We start from the raw sequence: 23,456 nt of genomic DNA, 5'->3' as shown, positions 1-23,456 counted from the left end.
TCTAGCAGCGAGGTCCGAGGCAAAGCCTTCGGCCCATCCACGCGTGCCTCACACAACGGGGCCCACGGGGCAGCGCCTCAGGAACCGCAGCGCGCTGGGGGGGGGGGGTAACTGACAAACAGAAACCGCTCCGACCCTCCTGCGGAAACCGCTTCACAGACACGTTGTGCGGAGCGAGGCAGCGCACGGGGCCGCTCCGCGCTGCTGCACGTCGCTGTTTTGGGGGAAAACCCCGCCGTTTCAGCTCCCCGCAGGGACACGGAGGGCGCAGCAGCGGCGGCCCCGCGGCGCGGCCTAGGCGGGCGGGAGCAACTGGGCGCTGCGCGCGCCTCTCCCCCTTCCTCTTCCTCCTCCTCCCTTCTCCGCCTGGCGGCCGCTGCCCCCGACAGTGATGGAGGCCGTCGAGGAGCTGGTGATCCAGCCCTGCGCCTCCTCCCTCTACCTGCGCCCCTTCCGCCTCTGCTACCGGCAGGTGAGTGGCGCCGGCGGCGGCCCGAGGCGGCGCGGCCCGCGGCGCCCGCCCAGCCCCTTCCCTCCCGCCCCTTCCTCCGCGGCGCTGGCCGGGAGGGGGGTGGGGGGTGTCCTCCCCCGCCGCCGCCGCTCGCCGCCGCCGCGCAGGGCAGGGCAGGGCAGGCTGGGCCGCGCCGGGCCGCCCCGCAGGCCCCTAGGGCGTCCTGTCGTGTCTCCCCCCCCTCCCACCCGCCATTTTGGGCCGCTGGTGGAGTCGCCCCCGAAGCGGGTGCCTCAGCCTCATGGCGCCTGGCGGGCACAGCCGCTGCCCGGCCCTGGGGCGCCCTCCCTGCACCGGCCGGGCCCGGGCCTCGCTGGCCGCCAAGGTGTAAAGGGAAGGTAGTGTGGAACAGGCCCGCCTGCGAAAGCAGCCCCCTGGGGCCGGTGGCCCACTTCAGCTCTGCTGGGGGCGCATCACCTGCGCCGGTGCCCTAGGCCATCGGTGCGGCGGGCTGCCCTCGCGATAGGCCACCCATGCTGGAGACATAGGTCACCTGTGCCTTGGGCCACCCGTGCTGGAGCCATAGGTCACCCGTGCGTTGGGCCGCCTGCGCCGCGTGTCGTGCCGGCCTCGGAGCTGCGTGGCTGAGCCGCTCAGTTTTTCCTGCTTGCCTGCCTGCGCTAAGACAAATGGTTATTTACCTTGTCAAACGTTATGTAACCGCTTTGCAAAGGCCAGCTTTGCGACACGTGTGCATTGGAAGCGGTAATAGGAAATCCTTTTCCTTATGATGTTTATATCTCCATGAATCACCTTCCAGAGGATCCCTGAGAACTGCAGCCCGCAACAATAGAAAGAATGTAAGGCATAAAATGAAAGTAGTTTCTCATACTGTAGAACAATAAATTTTCTTTGATGAATGTTTTCTGCAAATGAGTTTCTTCATGGAAAATGGTTGTTTCTCTAGTTGGGAATTCAATATTGGTCAGTCCAGTGTGAGCTTTTACCCAGGAAAGGTGATGGAAGTGCAAGCACAGAAGAATTTGGGCAGCCTAGAAATAAGTTACCCTAGAAATAAGTACTTCAGACCATGTTTGTTCACTCTCATTCACTCTTCTATTCCTTACTTTCTTTGCTTCTGAAGACATCAGTTAAAAAAGTGAAAGAGGGAATGCATATGGAGGAGGTGTGCTTAAGTCCAATAGTGAGATAAGATACAAAAAGGAAAAATGAGCTTGAATAGCTTGCATAAAAAGCAGATGCAGATTAATTGATTTTTACCTTTTTTTTTTTTTAATTGTACTTTATTCTCCTAAAGAAAGCTCTGTTCTCACCGGTTGGGATAATTAAAACATTTTGACTTGCAAACAGCTGTAAGTTTTACACTGAATTAATTGTTTCTTTTTAGGTATCAGGAAGAAAACCTGGAGAGCATTTTTTCATACTCTGAATTTTTGCTAGCTTATTTTGTAAATGACTGGTCTTATTTTCATTTTGAGTCATGCTGTATTTACATGGAAAATGGGGTTCAATTAAAATATACAAATGATCATTATAAAATTACTTTTAATGAGATACAAGTCTCTTAAACATGGTGAGTATGTTAAAGAAGAAATAAGGATGTGTTTGTTCAGGCTGTACGTTCATGTGCTGTGAATTGACATAGACTGCCATCACCACCAAAAGAAGTAGACCTGCCCTTTCTGCATGTCTTGCTGTTTGCTCTCACTTCCTCTCCTCTTGTACAAGTGTTTGTGCAGCAACATAGTGAGCTGGATCAGGGATCTGGTCCAGGTCAAACTTAATCCAGTCTAGCCAAAAAAAAAGAAGTTARTTTTAACCTAAATAAGGTTAAAAAACCAATAGGGTCTCTGATACAACTGAAATGCTTGTGCTGGTAATGTTGTTGTTACAAGTGAGTGTTTGGGGGCTGACTGAGGGCAGAGATTGTTTCCTTTGGTCAGATCACTGTCTTAAAACGTACATGAAAATATAGCTTATATGGCATCTGTACAGAAGCTGGCTTGGGTTCAGCCTACTGTGAGCATAAACTGAATGAGTGCACAACTGTCAGCACCTGACCCAGAGACAGGCCCCAAGTTTATTAAAAACACATTCTGCATTTAAAAACTGACTTACTAACCAAAGGAAATGGTGAATATTTTTAGTCGTTTGACTAATTATTTCAACAGTGTTTAGGCCTGCTGAAAACCCCATGAAATACCTAAACAGTTAGGTGTCTAAAATGTAAGGGAGTTAGGTGCCTGATCTGCTTAAGAAGTTTTGAAAATTCCTCCACTCACCTGAAACTGAAAATGATTTAAAACTAGCCTTTGATCTTAATAGTTTTATGGTGAATAGATCTTCCCCTTACACAACTGTTTTGTTTATTCACTAGCTGGAAAAAGAAACTTTTCTGTTTCTCAGTTCCCTATTGGTACTTTATCTTAGAGTAAATTTAGTTTTCTCCTTCCACAAATTCCCTGCATTGACTTGCTAAACTGAATCCGAATCTACTGCAAAATCTTTCTGAATAACAGAATAAGAGAAATGAGGAAAATTTAAATAACGGCATTTGTTGTAAACTAGTTTGGATACTTAACACAGTACATGGCATTGTGCCATAGTTGGAAGGCTTGAGGTGGTCTTACAGGTACTTTTGTGAAGCTATAATTGTGTGACCTATAATTCATTGTAGTCAGAAGAAGACTCATTGATGCATATTTTTATATTTAAAATAATTTTGGTGAAAGTTTAGGCTTAGATTGTCATTTTGAAATTTAAACAGGTATATTCCTGAAATAAGCATAGATTCCTCTGTTCAAGGTTGTATAAAAACAGAATGCAAGTTTTTTACTTCATTTGTTTGGTTTTTTGCAACTACTATTTTTCTCTACAAGCAAAAAATTCAAAGAATTTTTACAAACAGTATATGATTTTAAGATTTATCTCTGAGCATTCATGAACTCTTATTTAACAGGACTGATTCTTAATCATTTCATCTAAAAATTACAGTACTTGTGTGGAGGTAACTTTGGTTCCATTACAGTAGCTAAAAGAGTTAAGTCTTCAACAGTTAAATATAAGTTCAGATATAGATGACTTGTACTACAATTTATCATAGAAGTCTGGCCTTATCCATGCAAACAACACTCCACTGAGTTGTAAATCACTTGCCCTAGTTGGTTTGCAGACCCTCAGAACTCTGCAAGTTACCAGGAAGCAATCCATGAAATGATTGCAAATTAAAAATATACCTCGTATGCATACGTTCTCATACAATTGGCAGTACCGCATTGGTGTTTTCCAGCAGGTCTAGTCAACTACCTTACTGCACATGCTAAATGTATATACACACCTCCCTCTTCTTACTGCTAAATGAGATCCAGGATGATCTGCAGACTTTTTTCCCTACGGGGGGTGGGAAGGAGATAAATCTAAACAAAATGCTAAGGAAACTCTGCTGTAAGCCCATGCTTGGATAYGCCTTCTAAAGATTGTGGTCACACCAGAGCAAGAGTGGAGCCAGAGCCTAGCTGTTTTTCTGTCTGTTTGTCAGAGGCACTTAACACATTCAAAATTGTAGGCCCAGAGATTTGATTAGTATTTAGGCCAGCTGAATATTTTGCTTGGGTGTCTAGATGTTCAGACAAGGAGTTCTAGACACATGAAGGAACAAAGTTGTATGTACTTAGAATCAAGCCAGGAGGTTACTTTCATGTTAGATAAAATTTCAGCAGAGTCTTTTCAGATTTGTGCTGGAGTCTTAAGATTGCCTGTGTTCTGTTTTAAAGCTTGAGTTCTGTTTTGGATTGAAGCTGTTGTATCTTTAGAGATATATTTGGTTAAATATAGAAATACTATAAGAGYGGGAGGACAATGTAGATTTCTGGCTATTTAGTTACTGAGGTTTATCATAATTCTTAGGAGTTCCTGAAGTTATGGCAATTCATGCCAGCCATGGATCTGCTCCTCTAACTGAGGGTCATGAGATCTCTTCATGTGAGGCTTTTTCCCCTCCTCTTTCTCTGACCATTTTTTTTTTTTAATTAAAATAATGAGCTCTGCATATTTCTTACAAAGAATAAAAGTAGGCGTACACCCTTATGAAAGAATTCTGGGCTTTGAACCATGTGTGGATGGAGGCATCCAAGTTATGGGGAGGAGCCTGGCTCCAGACACATCCCTGTAACAACTATTTTTTAAATGATTTGTGCAGTCTTTGTGCAGGACAAAGGTAGAAACAGAAGCCCGGTAAAGGAGTCATAGGAATAAAAAAGCAATAGGGAGATTTGTATGGGCAAATGCAGAGGGGTAAGGTAAAGCTTAAAACTATGTTCTTCAAAATAGGCATCTAACAGCTCTTCAGAATAGACCCCACATTTCACTTGGAATTTTTAGCTGTGAACCCTCTTCTGGCAACACAGCCCTTAGTCAAGAAATACGTTTTATTTTAAGCGGGGGAAGGGCGAGGAGAGCAAGAGATGGCCAAGGCACCTTACGTAGCCTGCTGAGTATGCTGTTCATTTTGTCAGTAGGAACCCTGCTTATATATTCTTTTTCTGCTTGATTCAGAAAGAAGAGAATTCATTTATCTCATATATAGGATAGCCATCTGGCTCATTTTAATGTGTACTTGCCCCCAAAGTGCAAATTGATTTGTTGTCTAAAGTGGGCTTTTTTTTTTTTTTTTTAACATACATCACCTCCTAGAGGATTGTCTTCTCTACCAGGAACTCCATGGCAAATCTCTTTTCACTTTTTCCTATTGAAGTTTTTCTGCTTTTCATAAATAATTTATTCAAGAGACCAGAGGGATGGCTAATGAGAGATTAACTCTATGCCCAAGGGCTAGGGCATTTCCCTGGGATGTGGTAGAGTCAGGCTGCAAGATCTTGCTTCAATTAATATTGCTTCCCACATCACAGCAGAGTGCTCTCACTGCTGGGAAACACATTTGTGTGTAAATCTTCAGCTCTCTTTTGTGTATGTTAGCCAAGCACAGGACTATATATTAGATAGAAAAGAAAATACCAAGTTTAAGAGTCGTGCTGAGACCAAGGCATGAAATAAACTTTGAGCAACTGTTGAGCAGTGTTGTCAGGATTTTGGGCAGGATTAAGCACACAAATGGGAATCTGGATTCAACATAGACTTAATCAGCAGCGGAGCAGGGGTTTCAGTGGTTCTGTATGTTGGATTTGGACCGTAACATGGTGCTTTGACAGACAGAGCTCTGGTGAATCTTGCTGCAGTAACTTAAGATGTTACTGTGTGCAACTCTCTGTCCCGGTGCTAGTGGTTACCACCTACTTAGAATCAGCAGAAGGGAAAGTATTTTTGCTCCAGTTCTTTCTCTGCTGTTCCAGTTCAAACCCACCTTCATTAGCAATTTAAGCTAAACTGCTGAGCTTTGCATAGGACAAAGTGAAGTGCCTTTGCATATTCTCTTTGGTGACCTCTATATTGGGGACAGGATCCTTCAAGGGAAGGCAGAGCATCAACTCAGGGGAAGCATCTAGCTGGGGGAATATCTTCTTAAGCTGTTTCAGGAAGTTTTGCGCAGAGCCCGCATATCAAAGCCTTTGTGGATTTAGCCCAGACTCCTATAGCTTTGTTTTTGAAGGTTGTTCTGGCAAGGGAGTTCTTGCCACTGCTTCCTTGCAGTGTATAAACATATGCATGCATTCTGCCCAGGATCTTTTAGAAGTTTTGCTGCTGGACTATTATCAGTTAATTTTCCCAGTATGTATGTAAGTGAGGTTATATATAAAATCTATGGAATGGTGAATGGACATCTATTTCAATGAAATGGGACAAACCTGGAAAGCTCTTTGCATATTGACCTAAGAATACAATCAGTAATTGTAAATTGGAACTTCTTCCTCTTTTGTGAGCTTCAYTTTGCTTCCACAGTTCAGAGTAGTCCAGGGCCTGAGCAACACTTTTCCTCTATTTTAAAGTTTAGAGCCATCCATTTTGAAGTTAAATATGTGAAAAATGTTCTCTTTGATACCATGTTAATGCATGATGTTTTCATTCAATGTTAAGGGAATTAACTTGTAATAGCTTCAAGTTTTATAGTCATTCTAAAATAGTTTTCAGGACTGTTGTAGACTTTAACACATAATGAGTGTTATAATGGATAGAAAGCGTTCCTCAGGAGTAGTGTGCCATGAGTGTACCAGGAATTTCTTATTTCTAATCCTAGATTTCATACTGCTTTTTTCTGTGACTGTGAGCAATCACTCTGTTTCTGTGTTTTTGCAATTTACCTGTCTCAAAGATGCCATGAAGATTAAGACCCTAATCCTCCGACGAACTGTGTGCATGTGGAGGAGAAGCAAAGTCTATATCACTTATGTCATGAGAACTTTGAAGATGAAAAGAGCAAAGCTGTGTAGTGTTCTAATAACAATCCAATTTTACATTCAGAATTTTTGAACCTTGAATGTGCCCAGCTGCCTGAAATATTCTCTGGAACTTCCTTCTGCTTTTTTATAAACATTAAACGTTCTTTTCTATTTTGACACTTAAGAATGATGCTGTTGAGGGAGTAAACATTGTTAAGTTACCTGTTCAAACTAGTAACGCTCTTCTGTTGACTCTTCAAAAGGCTCCAGTAATAGGAAATATGCTACCCAGTAAGACTTTTATTTTATAATTAATTTTTTCAAAGCAGTAGTGCAGTAACTGGAGATGATATTTTCTATGCAAAATTCATTTTAATTTCTTCAGCTTTTCTGATCTCTTGTGTCAGTATATAATATTAATCTTAAATACAAACAAACCACTTCTAGCTTAGGAAGTCCCTGAGCTGCAAATTGCTGGAGGTTGAGAGCATCTTGTCAATATATTCTTCCTCAAGCGCCTTGGCCACTGTCAGAGGTCAGATGCTGGAAGAGACATATTTTTGATCTGACTGATATGACTGCTGCCACGTTAATGGAAAATTATGGTTGAAGTGCAGTATGATTCTTTTATATGCATGAAAGAAAGGAAACAAAGTTTTAGCAATGATAGCAGTAAGGAGTTAGATCCTGAGGGAACACATACTTCCTTCTAGAGGAAGTGYTCTTTGCAATAAGGGCACAAGTTTAAGAAAAGAAATGAAGGAATSTAAGCATATCCATTTGTGGCTCTACCATATATCTTGAATGCAATTCTGGAAAGTTGTACGAGTTATTTTAGCCTGAGATGTTTAAGAATTACCAAAGACAGAAATAATAAGAAGAGTTAGCAAATAAGAGAAGTAGTTGAAAAGAACACCAGTACTCTTCTTTGTTTTAGTGAATACTGTGCTGTATTAGTCTTAATTTCTATATCCAGTATGCTTCAAGAAGAGAACATAGCATAGTTTGAAGTAAATACATGGAAATTAGTTGGCAGTGAAAAAACTTCACATTTTTAGATCACTCATATTATGAGTCAACAAACTTAACGACAGCAAATATCTCTTATTGGAAAGAATAAGGCAGTGTGGATCATGTTTTGTATCATCCTTGCACAGAGCTGAAATATATCTACAGTTAGATAAGTGAACACTAAAATCTTATTTAATGTCATTAATAGCTTGAACATGAGTGTTTGGGAATTAGATGGTTACTGTGAAATAGCCATGAAATTGAAAGCTAGTATTAGGAGGAAGTGCATAAGTTGTAGTTAGGTTAAACTTTTCAAGTTCTGATACCCTGCTCATTGATGGCCGTTGGTCTACTTATAGGTGGCCCACATAAGTCAACTAAGAAAAGCAGATCAACTATCAGTAGGTTTTAATGTGCTACCCAAGGTCTGCAGCTTCACTGGAAGATGTTTGCAGGTCTGCAAATGAAGAGGTTGGAAAACCGTTGGTTTTGACAATACCACTCCAGTAGCCTCATCTGCAAGGGCTTGTCTACACAGGACTTTCCCGATTAACTCCATGTCTCATTCTACAACAAAGAGTCTGGTTCTGTTTACGTTAAACCATTTTCAAAGTACGACTGCACTTTGAATTCATACCCTACCTTAATCCATGTTAACTTTCCAGTGTATGCCCTAAGGGAGCAGTAAGCTAAACTGAATAACTGTGTCCACATAGGGGTTTAATGGAGTTTAACTAGCAGAATTCAAGTTCATCAGATTAATTTTCTAGATGCCCTGGTATAGACAAGCCCTAAGAATGAAAGTGGTTTAGTTCTCAGTGAATGAAATGAGTTATAATATCCAACACTGAGATCTTACTATATTTTTGTGTATGAAATATGACTATTATAGTGTATAAAGCAGTTTTTTGACTTTTTTGATACTATGACTTTTGTAGTAATTGCAGCTAGAGCTGAGAAATAAAGTAGTGTTCATGTGCTTCAGCTACTAAATGCTGTATTTGTTTTTCAGTTTGGATCAAAATACATATGTTCGCTTAGATAGCAGATAGTTTTTTTCCCTGGTACAAAAAAGTCTGTCCTCTGAATCATTATTTCAGCACTGACACTGTGTATATTTGGTGTGTTTTAAAGCAGATGAATACTGTAACATTTTAAGTGTTTATAGCAAATCTGAATATTATGGAAATTTGACATTTTCCATAAATGGGAATATTCTCTAAAATGTCTGAGTAGATAAATAGTTTTTGATGGTCTATATGGAATGAAAATGTACTTCAATATATTCCAGAAAATTCACGTGCATTTTAAATAATGATTTTACCTCAGCTGCTGCCATACTTGAAATGCATTTTTATTCTCAGCTACAACTCATAAAAAGTCAGCTCCTGTGTTCTGAAAACTTTATATGTGAATTGATGTTACATAAATAAATATTTTTTACACAGCAGGCATATAAAGTTAACTGCCGGTCTGACTTGCATTCAGATTACTTTTTCAACATGATTTTTAACTACAACAAATCTTCTGTGTCAAAGAACTTAGTTTCCAGTAGTATTATCCTTCAGATCAAAAATCTTCTTAATATAGCAATACTAAAGTTTACAGAAGTTTAAACAAACTAAAGCTCAGTTTTTCTTAGCAGTCAACTAATGTCACACTAAAGCCATGATCGCTGATCAAAACAGAATTAATTATTTGTTTCACGTTGTGGTTGCTGTGTCAAAATCCTTTAAATGCCTCATGGAGCTGAGAGGGAATCTTACAGCCTGTGACAGAGCAGCTGGTCTGGACATGGGCTGATGCCCCACTTGACAGGTTGTTGGATTAGAAAGAATATCAAAGGCAGTGAGTAAGATTAGGGATAAGTGAACATCTGACAGCAGTTTGCAGCAGGGGAGAACAGATGATAAACAATGGGAGCGGGGTACGTGGGGGGGTTGAGAGGTGAGAAGGCCATGGGAAAAGTGTGGCGGCAATCACTAAAGCTCCAGGTTGCAGAGCCTCATGAATAGAACAGGAAATGGGATTTGCTAGGACAGATGTGCTGAGTGGTGATGAATACATTATAGGGAAATGAGGCTAAAGTCCTGAAGGTGAGAGATGTTCTTTCTCTGAAAATAGAAAATACGGGAAAGTTTACCCTCCTGGAGAAATAAGCATCGATATTTGAAAAATAGTATAGAAAGAGGAGCAATACAAATGGTGATTTTAATTAAATGGTTATTGTTCAGTAGCATTTGTGACAAACTATAGGTCATTTACTTCTAGTATAATGATATTTCAATATTATTACAAATATATTACAAGTGTTCGTTTTAAAGCTAAAGCTGCATGAATGATAGAATAGTTTGAATGATGGAGCAGCCCCTTTGAAGCTCTGAGTGGATAATGCTCAGTCATATTTTCTGTATTTGGCGTGTGTTATATAGCACTCACATAACGTATATTTGATCCTGCCTCTGTTAAAGAGAGTTGTGCTGGGTGATCTTATGAGGTCTTTCCAGGCTTACATTTCTCCAATTCTGTAATGTGATTGTATGCTTGCTGAAAATTAGGCACAAGTGTAACTGTTCCTTAGAATATTTTTTGTATACTTCATGAAATTCTTTGTTTTCAGTTCTTTCTGGATCCTTTTCCTACAGTTGTGATACAATTATTGCAGAAAGCCAGCAGAAACTTTTTGTGTGTTTTCTGATAGGACTGTATGTCAGTTCACAGACTTCGAATTCCTTCTGACTTTTTTTTTTTTAAGGAAATTTCATGGAAAAACGGACCTCACATTAACACTTCCATAGCATATTACTTTAGCAGAAAGAGGGTATGCAGCAGGAATGGTGGTTGGTGTTACTCTGAGAAAGTATTGGTAAGATTTGTTCTCAGACATCTAGGAGGTTATTCCACAGTATATTCTCCCAGTTTGTAAAAGGAAATATGAGCTTGCTGGAATAGAGTAGAAACACAAACGGTGAGAGTCACCAACTGAAAACAAAAAGCTYCACGGTCTAAGGACAAGAGGTGACTTAGCTGTAATGGAAATGCCCACCATCTGTCTTGCCTGACCTCAGATCTCTCGTCTGTGCTGCCTCTGTCCTAAGGACGCAAAGACGTCTGCCTGGCCTCGTTTCATCACTGTTTGTTCCTAGCCATGTGTACTGTAACCGTAGCTCTAATTTTTAAAAGAACAATGAATTGTAGCTAGAATCTGGGATGAATAAGTATGTCTTAGAACCTGGTTTCCTAAAAGTACCTGCTTGTGTTGCAAAAATGCTATATGTGCTGCATTTTGAACACGATGGTATCACTTGAATACAACAATTGTAGTATCAGTACAGCACTGGAGTCACTCAGTTCCAAAAGTTTCCCCAAATCATTGATCAAAGACTGTATTTGAAGCAACCATAATGATACATTAAAAAATAAAATAGTGGTGAACACAGCAAAAGAGAGATGAAAAACAGCATGCTTTACATGATCCTGATTTGGACAAGTACTATCCTAATATTTCTGTTTTCCGTAAAACCCTAATTTCTACATTTGGATGAAACTATAACTGAAGAACCTGGTTTGTTACAAGGAGTTGCCATTTTTAAAGAGCGGTTAAAGGCTGTTTGGCAGTTGGCTTACGTAGTTCTTTTGTGTATATCTCAATTTTTAAACTGTTACAGGGTTAAACTGTTACAAAGATTTCAACAATACTGTACTAAAACACAGAACTGTTTATAAATGACTAATCAATTCAATTAATCTCTAATTCAATGCAAGTTATATATGACCTTTAAGGAACAGGTGCTTTTCTTTGTACCTGTGCTCTCTTCAAAATAGCTGATGGGTTAGAAGATATTTCCAAGTTACTTCTTGTATATTTTTGTTTACCTTTTTTTTTTCCAAAGGAAAGATGATGAGGAGTTGGCCAATGCTATAGGAATTAGATTTCAATTTAATCTTTCAAAACTGAAAGGTGAAAGTGAAATGAAGAAAATAGCAAAACCTGGAGCTAGTTGCATCTGTCGCTTTGAACTGATAGTTGGGGGAGGGGGCTGGGGAGAAGGGAGAGGATGAAAAGCCCTGAGGATCTTTGTGAGGAAGGTCTGTGAGAAAGTCTTAGGAGAAAAATCTAAAGGTTGTTACTAAGCCTTGGCTTCTGTTAGCCCCCTGCTGCTGTTCTTCATCAAGTTATTTTAATGGCTTTCAAAGCAAGTGAGTGGAAAATGGTTTCTCTGGAACTTTAAGGAGACTGAACTGAAAACTGTCATTGCTTTATAAGTAAAACACATCAAAGATTGATGGAAGAATTGCTTGTTAAACACATCGTAGATTTTAATTAAAAAAAATGGAGATATCATAAAAGAGACATCAAATCATCATAACTGCCTAAAGGTGAAAGTTTAATGGCTTGTCATCTGCTCAGAAACCTGTGTTAAGTATGTCTTTCATAGCTTTTGTGACCCTCTGTGTGTGCATGTGATTTTTTTATTTTTCTTTCCCCCTTCTGTAGGGAGGAAAAGTATGCAAGCATGAAAATGTAAGTGGTGGTTACTGTGCTTTTTAATTTTCTTTTGCCTGTATTCAGGGACGGTTTTTTTCTGATATGTTTAATATCTACTGCTTCAAATTCTTAAGTGTTTTTTAAAAATAGTTATTTTTCTTTCTGGTGCAGCATATTAAATATGTTCGGTGTGTCCGCTCTCTGAAAAGCACATTTGTGTATTACACAGTAATCGCATGAGTTTGTCTTCTGGAACCTGCCCCTCACCTCTCCCCCCTTTCTTTTCCTGCTGCAGTCCTCCCAGTCAACAAACAGTGTGTTTTTTAGAGCTGGGCAGTAGATTTCTTCCTGATTGGAAGAAACTATTTAGCGCACATAGAAAACAGCTCTATAGGTTTGAGCCAAATTCTCGTTCTGATGTGTGAGGCTGCATATGATCAAGGTGCATTTTTAGTAAGCAGACACAAATAATTATTTTAAAAGATTAAAAGGGTTCTTCAGCAATGTAATAAAGCACACAGTACATTATTCATTAGTTCATCTTACAATTTCAGAAATGTTAAATGTAGTTTCAATTTTAATTCATGAGTTCTTTTTGAAGTTAAACAGCTAGGTCTTATGCATGATTCTGACTCTAGATCTGATTCATAATGAAGAAGATTGTTTTTGCCAAGAGCCTGATATATGATGATTGCAACTACAGGATTATTTGCACATCCTGTGCTTAGAAATGGTATGTATCACTGAAAAGCATAACATTATTAGAGTGATTCTGTAAGGCTTTCATGATGTACAAGCTCATTGAAAATTGAGACTAGGAAGACTGACTATGCAAACAACGTTACATAGAATATAATAACTTGGTGTTATTATTTTAACAATTCTTGTCGATGAAATTTGTCATTTTAGCTGATGTTTTAGTTAGCCATAATAGTTGAACATCTTTTTTCTCCTAACTGTATCACATCAAGATGAGTAAATGTTTTTTTTAAAGTTTGTGTGAACCTGTCTGTTAACTGTCTCTTACTGAAACTCGAACCTGAAATACAGTTGGTTCTTGTTTGGTATTTTCATCATTGAGCAACAATTACCAATTGATATTTGTGAACTTGTAATGGAAGTAACATTATGTTTTGCTGCATAAAAAGGTTCTAGACTGTAAAAGGTTCCAGATTATAAAAGGCCAGATCTTGTGCTCCTTAGTATATATTCTTATACACTTTTGAAATGCTGCCTGTGTTGAAAGCAATGATGTTTTTGGTGCTTATATTGGTGAAGCCAGGATTTCACTCGCATTGTTTCTACTTAATCCTAAATTAGGCAAACTCCCAAGCAATTTGACTTGCAGATTTTTTTTACTTAGAAAGTAAACACTGAATTGCTGTGATTGCAGTCACCTATTTGACCAGAAATTACACATTCTGACAAACTCGGCTTAAGTCAACACGTGGAGAAAATAAGGGAAATTTGCATAGAGTATAACCTTGTAAATAATTTTAAAACATATTTAGGATATGAACCTGTACAGCTCTTGTATATGTTCTTACTTTCCTTCATCAGTTCAAAATATAGCTGCTGGCTTCATTCAGCTTTGTTTTGGCTTTAGTACAGATGTTTATTATTGTTTGGTCACTTAAATATGTTGAACTTGAAGCAGCAGTATTAGAAGAAGAGTTGGCTGTCAAGCTTTTTGACAAGTCTGTCCTAGATTTTTATATCTGTGTCTGTGCTTAGTACTCTGCTTTCAGTATTGTAACATTTCTGACGCTTTAAAATATGGGACATAAATAGGCAGTTTCTGTAGGTAGTTTTTAGCAGAACAGCCTCTCAGCAAGGCTTTAAGGAATTGAGTGATGTCTCCAAATTGAATTTTTTATTTTTTTACATGGTTTACATGGTTACTGGCTTATTTTGTCTGCAAAGTTTATGTTGTTCTTTAGAACAACACTTCATAGTGCTGCCGCTTTGTACAGCCTAAAACTTGATCAGTAACTTGTCTGATTTGTCACACTCAGATAAGTTAAAGAATAATATGAAAGTATTGGCCACCGATACAGTGAAACCAGGGTCAATAATCATTAGTACAGAAGTGACTACTACAGTATTTTACTGGATAGTTCTTCCAAATGTGACACCTGATTGTGTTTCTGTAAAGCATCTTTTTTCAAGGATAGATGGTTCACCTGTCAGTTTGGACAGCCCTGTTTCTTTTTATCTGGTTACTTTCTCTTTGATCTGTCTAGGAGTTAAAACCTTGGCAGGACTCTCACAAGAATCTCTGGAACATATGAGCCTCCCTAGAACATTACGGTACACTCCATAGAGAAAGATTAATTTGTAGAAATAATAATACAAATGTCAAGATTTAGTGTAAGAATTGGGGGGGGGGGGGAGTAGAGATCTAATCAGACCCAGCAACTGAAAACAACTAGTCAGTGAAATCATTTCACTAAAAGGAACAACTGTTGGAATATTTGCTTTTGAAGTATTTCTTAAAAAAACAGAAATGAAATGTAATAGGTAGGTTTGAAGTCTAGCAGCCAGGCTAACACCGTGTTTCCCTTCCCCTCTGTCTGTATGTTCTTCTACAGCCCTTTCAGAGTATGCCTTCCAGTGTTGCACTAGGTGATGTGACAAGCCATACCTAACGTGTGTGCCTTGGGGAGAGGATGAAAGAGAAAAGAAGCAACTTTCTGCACTGCTATGTTTTATATATATTTTTTTAGTTAGAAAAGTGTATCCTGCCCTTGCAAAAAAGATGTGTAATTGTCTGTAGTACTCGTGGAAGCTAATTCTTCATTCTCAGACCAGCCCTACTGAATCTGTGGAGCAAATTTATAAACTTCATTCTTTGTCTAAGATTTAAGGTTCGTACGTATATACTGGGTTCCTGACATTGCATGCTCGGAGATAAGAGACCTTAAGGTGACTTGATATTTTGTGAAAGGAGCCAGCAGAAACAGCAATAAATAGTTTAGACATGCTTAGAGTATTCAGTGCTACTGAAGAGACATGCTAAAAATCCCTAGACCTTGTCTATAAAAACACTTGCAGTAAGTGGTAACCTTGAGTTCCTATGAGACTTCAGAGTGTAGGAGGCGTCCTTTCCTACTTTTATTTCACCATGGAGACACCACGGTGCTGCACCTGGCTTTGTTCCCAACTTTGTTGAAACTTAGGATCTCCTAAGTGCTGCTTGCTAACCTTGGTTAATCTTGTTAATGCTGGTTCTTTGTTGGCATGTACCAGATTTGTGTGTGATGCAAGGCGTACAGTTCATTGAGCTATATTGTTCCTGCATTGCTTTGACTTCTGCATCAGAAATATTTTGTCCTTCGTAAGTTACAAGTACATGAACAGATTTGTTAGTTATTTGTAAAAATCATATTTATCTGACTGATGCTATTGTTTTACAGGTGCATTTGCAAAGCCAAGTAACTTAAAGAAGCTAATTATTACAGATTCTTTTTTTTTTAAATCCAACTTTTAATAATACAACAGTCTATAATAGACACAGGCTTTTTCTTATCAGTGTTCTGCTTCAGGTGGCAGTGGTCTGCAGTGAAAATAGAATTTTGTTTTGGAAACTAGCACTAACATTTWTCTATTGCATAGCTTTTGAATGCAGCTGTCCGAGAAGGGTATGGTCCAGTACTGTGGCAGAAGAAGGATAGGTTCTTTTTCTGCTCCCTGTCGACTGGAGAAGATTTTAATCAGCCCATGTATAAGTTGCAGAGGAATTTGTTAGAATGACTAAAGAGGTAATGAGAAATATATGACAATTGATGGTAGTGATTAACGTTTGGCTGAAATACTAGTGGCAACTTAAACTGTGGTTTTATGGTGTTCTCAGTGTTGTTTTTCTGAATGGCATAGTGAAATTAATGATGAAAGGACAGTTTCTTTCCTTCCTCTTTTGGATAAGGGTCATGACCTAGGGTAGCAAAGAAGAAATTATGCTTGTAGGCGTAGTGGTTGCCTTGGGACTGATGATTTTAAGATTCATTTTCTCCTTCTACTGACTATGCTCATGTCTGCTTATTTCCCTGCTGTGCTTGCTCAGATGTGGTGAGAGCCCTAAATTCCAATGAAGTCAGTGAAATGTCTTTTTTTGAGTTAAAGAGATTCTAAATTAGGTTGTCTTCAGCATTCCCAAATTCTTTGGTGTAAACTATCAAGGGAATTACTGGAGTTGCAAGAAAGTGATTTGGACCAAAGCAGAGTTTGTCCAGTGCATATCATTCTGGAGAGTCCTTTTCCTAAGGGGTTAAAGGATTGTTTTCACTAATGAGTGCACAGTACGAGTAGAGGAAGACGTTTAAGAATAGGAAGTGAGATTTACCACCTACTGTGGTCTCAGACTTTAGTGACTTGCTATGGGTAGTTTATAYTGAATCTTGCTCTATCCTGAAGATATCCTACCACAGATGTAATTGATCTAGTTATATTATGTCAAGTGCAAAATTATTTCCTCTGCCGGTCTGTTGCTGGTTATCACTGGTCTGAAACTTCCCAGGTAGGCCCTTTATCTCAGTAACTCTGTGGTCAAAAGGAGTCAGCTGCCAATGGACTAGAAAAGATTAAAAGAGAAATTCCCCAGAGACATTTTTCATTCTTTTGGTCTCTCTAAAATTTTTAAACAAAGCTTCTTTTTTGTATAGTTACTTGTGTTTCAGTAAAATTAGGTAGCTTGGAAAATGTCTTCAGTGACTTAGGCGCGTAAATGCCATTTTTTAGAAGAAATTTGGAAGAATCTATCTCACTGAATTTCACTAAGTATTAGGCTTGATCAGATAGCAGAGCAGAAATAGCTTTGTAATCCTGGGAGATATATTACAATTTTGAAAAATGTCATATTCTGCGGGGGAATTTAATAAAGACATTTAGACTTCCTTTACAGATTCTGCCATTTGCCTGAAATGATAGTGGTTCAGAGTAAAGTCTTTAAATTCAYATCTTCCATCTTTCGGGTGAGTGCCTGAAAAGAGATGTTTATGAAATGTTACAGAGTGCTTCTGAAATCTCTTCTTTTGAAGATGTTCTACTTTGTATGAGTTATTATTTTAAATTACTCCCCAGATTCGGGTCTATTAGTGAACTACAAAGTCTGGTTTTTTTTGTTACTTTTTTTGTGTTTCTGACTCAATGAATATGTGAGAATTTATATAAAGCAGGACAGTTCTAGAAGAAGAAACGAAACAAGAAACACCTAAGAATTCTCAGTAGCCATCTGCTTAGGGTATTTCCTTGGCATTTAATCTCTGATCTGGAGCCAGCAGATGTGCCTTCTGGAGCACCAGAGACTGCCATAAGCACTTGACTGTTGGTGATAATGACATTTGTACGCTCTTGAGTAGAAATGCTGTTCTGAATCTGGAAAGACTTGTGACAAAACTTAACTTTCTCTTTTCATAGGAAAAAATAGAGTTGACTTGATTATTTTCGAGAAGAATTCTATACTCCTTAATACTTAAGTAATTCTGGAAAATTGGATCTATGTTTCTCAGCCTCTTAGACTGTTCAGGAAATTTTATTTTTCATTTATCTTAATGTTCATTGGATGTATAATGTGTGCAAAAAGCTTATCAAGTATTCCATGTTCATGCTCTATAGGGATGTGCTTTTAATTTTAGTGTGTCTGGTTATCACTGTTGCTTGTCCTGGTATGGAACTGAGAAAACAAAACATTGCACTTTCTGATCACGATTTTTCCTAGGACAGTTGTCTCAATTGCTTCTAGCTTCTGATCCTCAGAATTCTAAGATATGTGTATTAATCCCATTGAACTAAAAAAAAGTCAAGCATGTCCTTAATTATTTGCCAGATCAGCATTGTAGAAGATAAGCGATGAAATTACAGTTACAGTTAACACTTATCCTGGGAGAAGAAAAAAGGATAAAACCTAGTGAGGTGGCTGGGTGATGTTAACTGAGGCTGTAGCTTTTTGCCAGTGTTAAACCAGCATATGCCAGCAAGAAAGCAAGCAGTTCTGCCTCCTTCCAGTTCCAGCAACTTGTCTTTATTTCCATGCTGTCCTCTCTCTTGTGTGGTACCTACATTTATGCAGTGGTACCATGGCTAAGATAGAGGACCTTTTGTGCGGAGGTTGTTTTAACCAGATTACATCGTTACTGTGGCTCAATGTGTGGTTGCAGAAATGTTTGTGTTTGCACACAGCAGACCGTGAGGAAAGCTGGAGAAGAAGGGAGGGTGATATTATTTTAATGGCAGTTCTGATTTAGGTCAGATTAAGCATACATTATGGCAAAAGAAAGGAGTTTTTCCTTTGTCTCTTTGATACRTAATTTTGGAGATTATCAGTTTTTGCAAATTGTGTGAATTTCTTCTTTAACAATTAACAGAAAAAATATAAGGAAAAGATTCTGTAAATACCAGTTGATGACCTTTGTAGTTTTTCAGCAAGTACGCATATAGCCAGCTGTGTGAGATGTGTAATACATTTGTTTTAGAAAACAGTACTTATTTACAGAAGAATACTTTGCTGTCACATCAACCGAATGCACAATTTGCAAATGATATTATCACTGTTAAATCATCTTTCTTTATTACAAAGATATTTCTTAACTAAGTCCAGTCAAAGTTCTGGATTTCATATTCTACTATCACTTTACGAAAAAGTAGTGGGAGAAATTTTTTGAAATTTGGAGAGTGTATATTCTTTCATCCTTGCAAAATAAGAAAGGTTGTTACAGACTTTTGAGGGAAAACACAATTTAGTGGAAATTTTGAAAATGTAGGCAGCCAAACTCAATAATATTATAGGAATTTAGGTAAAACTCATAACAGTTTAATGCTTGATATAAATGTTGTTATTTATATTAAATATGCTAATAGCAGCTTGTTTTTGAAATCTCTACCTGTTAGCAATTGTTTACTTTATTAGAGTTAACTTGGTACTAGAAGAGCCCATCTGTATCTCAAGTTATAACCTTAAGTTATATGCTGACCTGTCAGTAAAATGATGTTAGTGAGAAGAGTCATAAATTTGACCTCTGTGCATATCGTATTTCTTAATGCAAGCACCATATCCTTATTCTTTATAGTATAGATTTCAGTATGCTACTATGTTTTGCTGTGGAATAAAGCGCACATGATATGTATATGCAGTTGCTCTTAATGATGATGTACATGAAAAGCAGAAGAACAGATAGAAAGGAGATTTGACTTAATGTATTCATATATGCTTAATTTTCATGTTTTATAAGTTTCATTCAAAGGTAAGTGATCTTACTGATAGTTGAATGCCAAGCTAAACTACTAAACTGCAACAACTCCATTGTTGAAAAGTACACACAAAAAACAAACTGTGACCTGAAAAGTAAACTTCCAGAGGATTATAAGAGAAAGTTTACTTACACATCAAGTGTCTTAGTTGTAATTGTTCTGGCAGTTGATGTACATAAAATGAACAAAGTGGCTTGGCCCAGTATTGCATTAACAGTTGAATAAATTAATGTGTTCTCCATTGTTTATTTTACCTCCTAAAGTGTGAAAAAATTGCGCCTTTGAACAGTAAACTCTATTGCCACAACCATCTGTTTGCAGTTTCGTTGCAAACTCCTACCAGAATAACTCTCACTTTGAAGAGAAAATCGATATGGGTTGTAAAAATTATAGTCTGTGACCTTAGGTTTTATGTCTCTTTAGGTATCCCTGGTGTGGTCTGTACTGATATATATTATGACTTCTTCAAGAAGTAAGTCAGTGTCGTCTAACTAATTTCAGATAGGAAATCAAGTCCATGCCTCAAAGAGTCTGCTGTCACACAGAGCTGAGCACCTTTATCTCTCATTCAAGATCCTTATACATAAAATGTGTAGCACAGAGCACAGCAGATTTGCCTTGCCCAAAACTGCTGTGTCAGCTTGAGCTGGCATGCTAGTGAGTAGGATGAGTTGTCCCCATGAACCTCACTAGACTTAGTTTTACTTTTGAAATTATTAATATTGTCAGTGAAAGCCAATTAGCAACAGTAGTCTGGGTTTTGGACAAAAAATTCATTTTTATAGGTTGTTGAAAAGTTGTCAATCTGTATTTTTGGATGCAGTTCCCCAAGGTACTAAAAACAGTGTTTTCGAACTGAAACATTAGAATACTGGTAAGTTAAAAACTGCAAAGCACCATTATTCATAATCATGATGCTTTTAAAATAAACATTCTGGATAGTTTAGTAAGGAAATCTTACAAGCTTTGTTTAAAAAACAAACACCTCCCCTTTCCTCTTGAGCTTAAACAGTGGCTTGTTTAAAAAACAGCAAAATTCCTAACACTTAAAATCTTTTGAAGTAGTTCTTCAACATCAGCAAGTAATTCTGCAAATTGGTTTTGAAGATGAGGCTTCATTTACTTCAGCATGTGCAGTCTGATGGAGTGGATTAGTGGGTGTGGACTAAAATTGTAATTTAGGCTTTTTTGTGTGCGTGTGTCTTTCTCTTAAGCACTCCTTATCAGATATATCTCTATACTCTTGGAATAATTTTGGCTAGACCAAGGCTATTTTGTTTAATAGTCATTGGTGAAAACTTTATTTATATATATATATATAGAGAGAGAGAGAGAGAGAGTTATATATAGTTATATAGTTATAACATTGATGTTAGCTACTAAAAATGAAAAATTTAATCACTTTTTTTTGTAGGGCACATTTTTTCCCAGTTCTCTGAACCAGCTTGTTGCATTGTTACACAAATGCCGGTGATAGGGTAGGGGTCAGAGCAGAGATGTGCAGTGTGGGGTAGAAAGGAGAGCGGCCTGGATTTAGATTGCCTTGCACAGTTATGGAACTGTACTCTCAGGCCGAGTGAGTTTCACAGAAATCCTTCTAATTAATTTAATAGTTATTTAATGTGCCTAAGACAGTTCACTAATATGGATACATGTCTGCAAAAGGTYTGATATGGTGAAAAGCATAAAGTATTGGGACTTGAGATGGACCTGGAAATATAGCTTCTTCACGCACATCGTTGTGACATTAGAAACATTAATGTATTGTCTGTATATAACAAAAATTATAGCACATTAATAATTAAGTTGGCAAGAAATGGTCTGCATTAGATTATATATCCTCATATGTTTCCACTGAAAATTGCTGTAGATGTGACATCTGATTCCATTAAGCTGAAAAAAAGAAATGTAAGAAGGAAATTTCAGCTGATAGGGACACTTCTGTAGAGGGGGAAGAATTCATTTACAGAGGGATGAGGACTTAGCTTGTAGCATCCAATATCTCCAGCCTCACTAGGTTTATTACAGGGGAAGTTCGCTCTGTTTAAGCCAAGAACTGTGACTGGAAGAGAAGTAGCAGCTAATGCACATCTACTTCAGGGCATATTTTCCCATCATAGGAGCATATATTTTATAAACCAAAAAGCACTGAATTACTAATGTGCTGCTATTGCTAATTTACATATTGGCCKCTTTTATTGATCATAAAAAGTGGGTATGACTGAAAAGCATTAAAGTGAAGCCAGTTTAAGAAAATAAGGGTGACTGGAAGCTGCAGAACTGGCTCAATTGGTGCAGATTTTTGTCTGTCTTTGTGAGCCTGTTACTTGGGTTCCCCAGCTGTACTGCTTATGTGGATTATCCTGAAGAAAACCCATCTACTAAAATGCTGAGTTTGGTGTTTCCTTGCCATGCAGATTTGGGCAATGAGTACTTCAACAAGAGAGTATGTAGTGAATTTCCAGGTAGGAAGAGGCTATGCTGTGCACAGTAATATTAAACAGTATAGATAAGTTAAACAGTATAGATAACTTGTATAGACAAGTTATACACTTGTTTTTAAAGAAAAAAAATACTCTCATGCCTTAAAAAACAATTGAGAACAGAAGAAAGCAGAATCTGATTATCCCTCTAGGGAATTTTACTGCTTTGTTACATGTAAATGATTAAACAGGGACTGCACACTGGCTTGGCACTGCAGACTCTGGCTTAAGACCGTTATTTGCCAATTAATTCTCTTATCTATTTTTCTTTACCTGTAGTGTTACTATTTTATTGCACAATGAATGGTCATAATCCCTTTGCATTAAGGACATTAATTGCCTTTGTGTCTTAGAACTGTGGAAACAGRGTAAGTGGAGCAGTAAGGACAGAGTTATTTTTATGCTATAATTACATCAACTTCAGAATTTTTTCACAAACATGGAACATTTATTTCTTGGATGACTGCTTTAAATCCAGTCCAACTGGTAGAGACTAGAGGATCATTACTGGTGTTTGTCGTTTTAACTCTCATAACTTGTGCATGTAGCTTATCTATACCATAATGTATTTGCCTTTCTTCCTTAACTGCCCCTGTTTGTTTACACCGACTTTTGTCTGGGTTCTAACTGAATTGTAAGCTCACTGAGCAGGAACTGTTCCCACTACATATGTTTAGTGCCTATCACAATGGGTCGCCAGTCCTCTTGTTGTCTCTCCTGTAGTGTAAACAGTAAGAAGTTAATCATTGTCATGGAAAGATTTTTTTCTTTTTTAGTGACATATGTGAAGTTGATTTGCTTGTTTTGGACATACGTACACATTTCAGAGACCTTCAACATCTTAAGTGATCTGTCTGCTTACCCTTTTATCAGTTTCCTCAAAAGTCTGTAATACAGGGTATGAACACCTTTGAGTGTGTATTGGTGTGACTGTAAAGTACTTGGAACCTTTGTTATTGTCTGTCCAAGCAGCACTTTTCTGTGGATAAACATGGGAGATATAATTAGCCAGTGCCTTCAATTCAGTAGTTTTTCTGATTGGTAAATATTTTGAATAAGGGCAAATGAATTAGATAAAGCTTTAAGTAGAGTTTGGGTAAGTATATTTTCTGTTTCAGTCACATGTTGTCTGTCCAGAGCTCTTTAAAACAAGCCTGGATGTCATTTAAATCGGTGCAGTTCTAATATAACTTTGGATTTGTTGAATGGTCTGAACTTCCAATAGAGTAACTACAAGAAATCTGTCACTGTAAAGCTGCTTGTTGAGGATTTATTTTAGACACCCTCATTTTAACAGTTGTTTGATAATTACCACATATATTCTTAGGAGTAAACTGAAAGCATGTTAGTATAACAGGTACAAGAATATTCTCACAAAAATCCCTTAAAATGCTTCCTTACCTCAAGTGTAAACTGGTTCAAGA

General features: G+C 38.1%; 1 protein-coding gene across 3 annotated transcripts in view; it reads left to right on the top strand.

The window, feature by feature from the left end:
- The first annotated feature begins 258 nt into the window (after nucleotides 1-258).
- NUDT14 (nudix hydrolase 14) overlaps nucleotides 259-23,456 on the top strand; it is a 61,944-nt gene continuing 38,746 nt past the window's right edge. Inside the window, exons 1-2 of one of the 3 annotated variants that reach the window (XM_026088664.1) lie at nucleotides 384-472; nucleotides 1,272-1,311. Coding sequence is in view for 1 of the 3 variants with exons in the window: in XM_026088662.1 (XP_025944447.1) it covers nucleotides 392-472 (81 nt within the window). In the remaining 2 variants the exon portion in view is untranslated. Of the gene's footprint in view, nucleotides 473-1,271; nucleotides 1,312-23,456 lie in introns of all 3 variants that reach the window. The other 2 variants (XM_026088662.1, XM_026088666.1) reach the window with 2 other exon arrangements.

The sequence above is a fragment of the Apteryx rowi genome, unplaced genomic scaffold (genome assembly GCF_003343035.1).
Source record: "Apteryx rowi isolate R43461 unplaced genomic scaffold, aptRow1 scaffold_78, whole genome shotgun sequence".
Classification (NCBI taxonomy): domain Eukaryota; kingdom Metazoa; phylum Chordata; class Aves; order Apterygiformes; family Apterygidae; genus Apteryx; species Apteryx rowi.
This window is presented reverse-complemented; position numbering and strand designations above follow the sequence as displayed.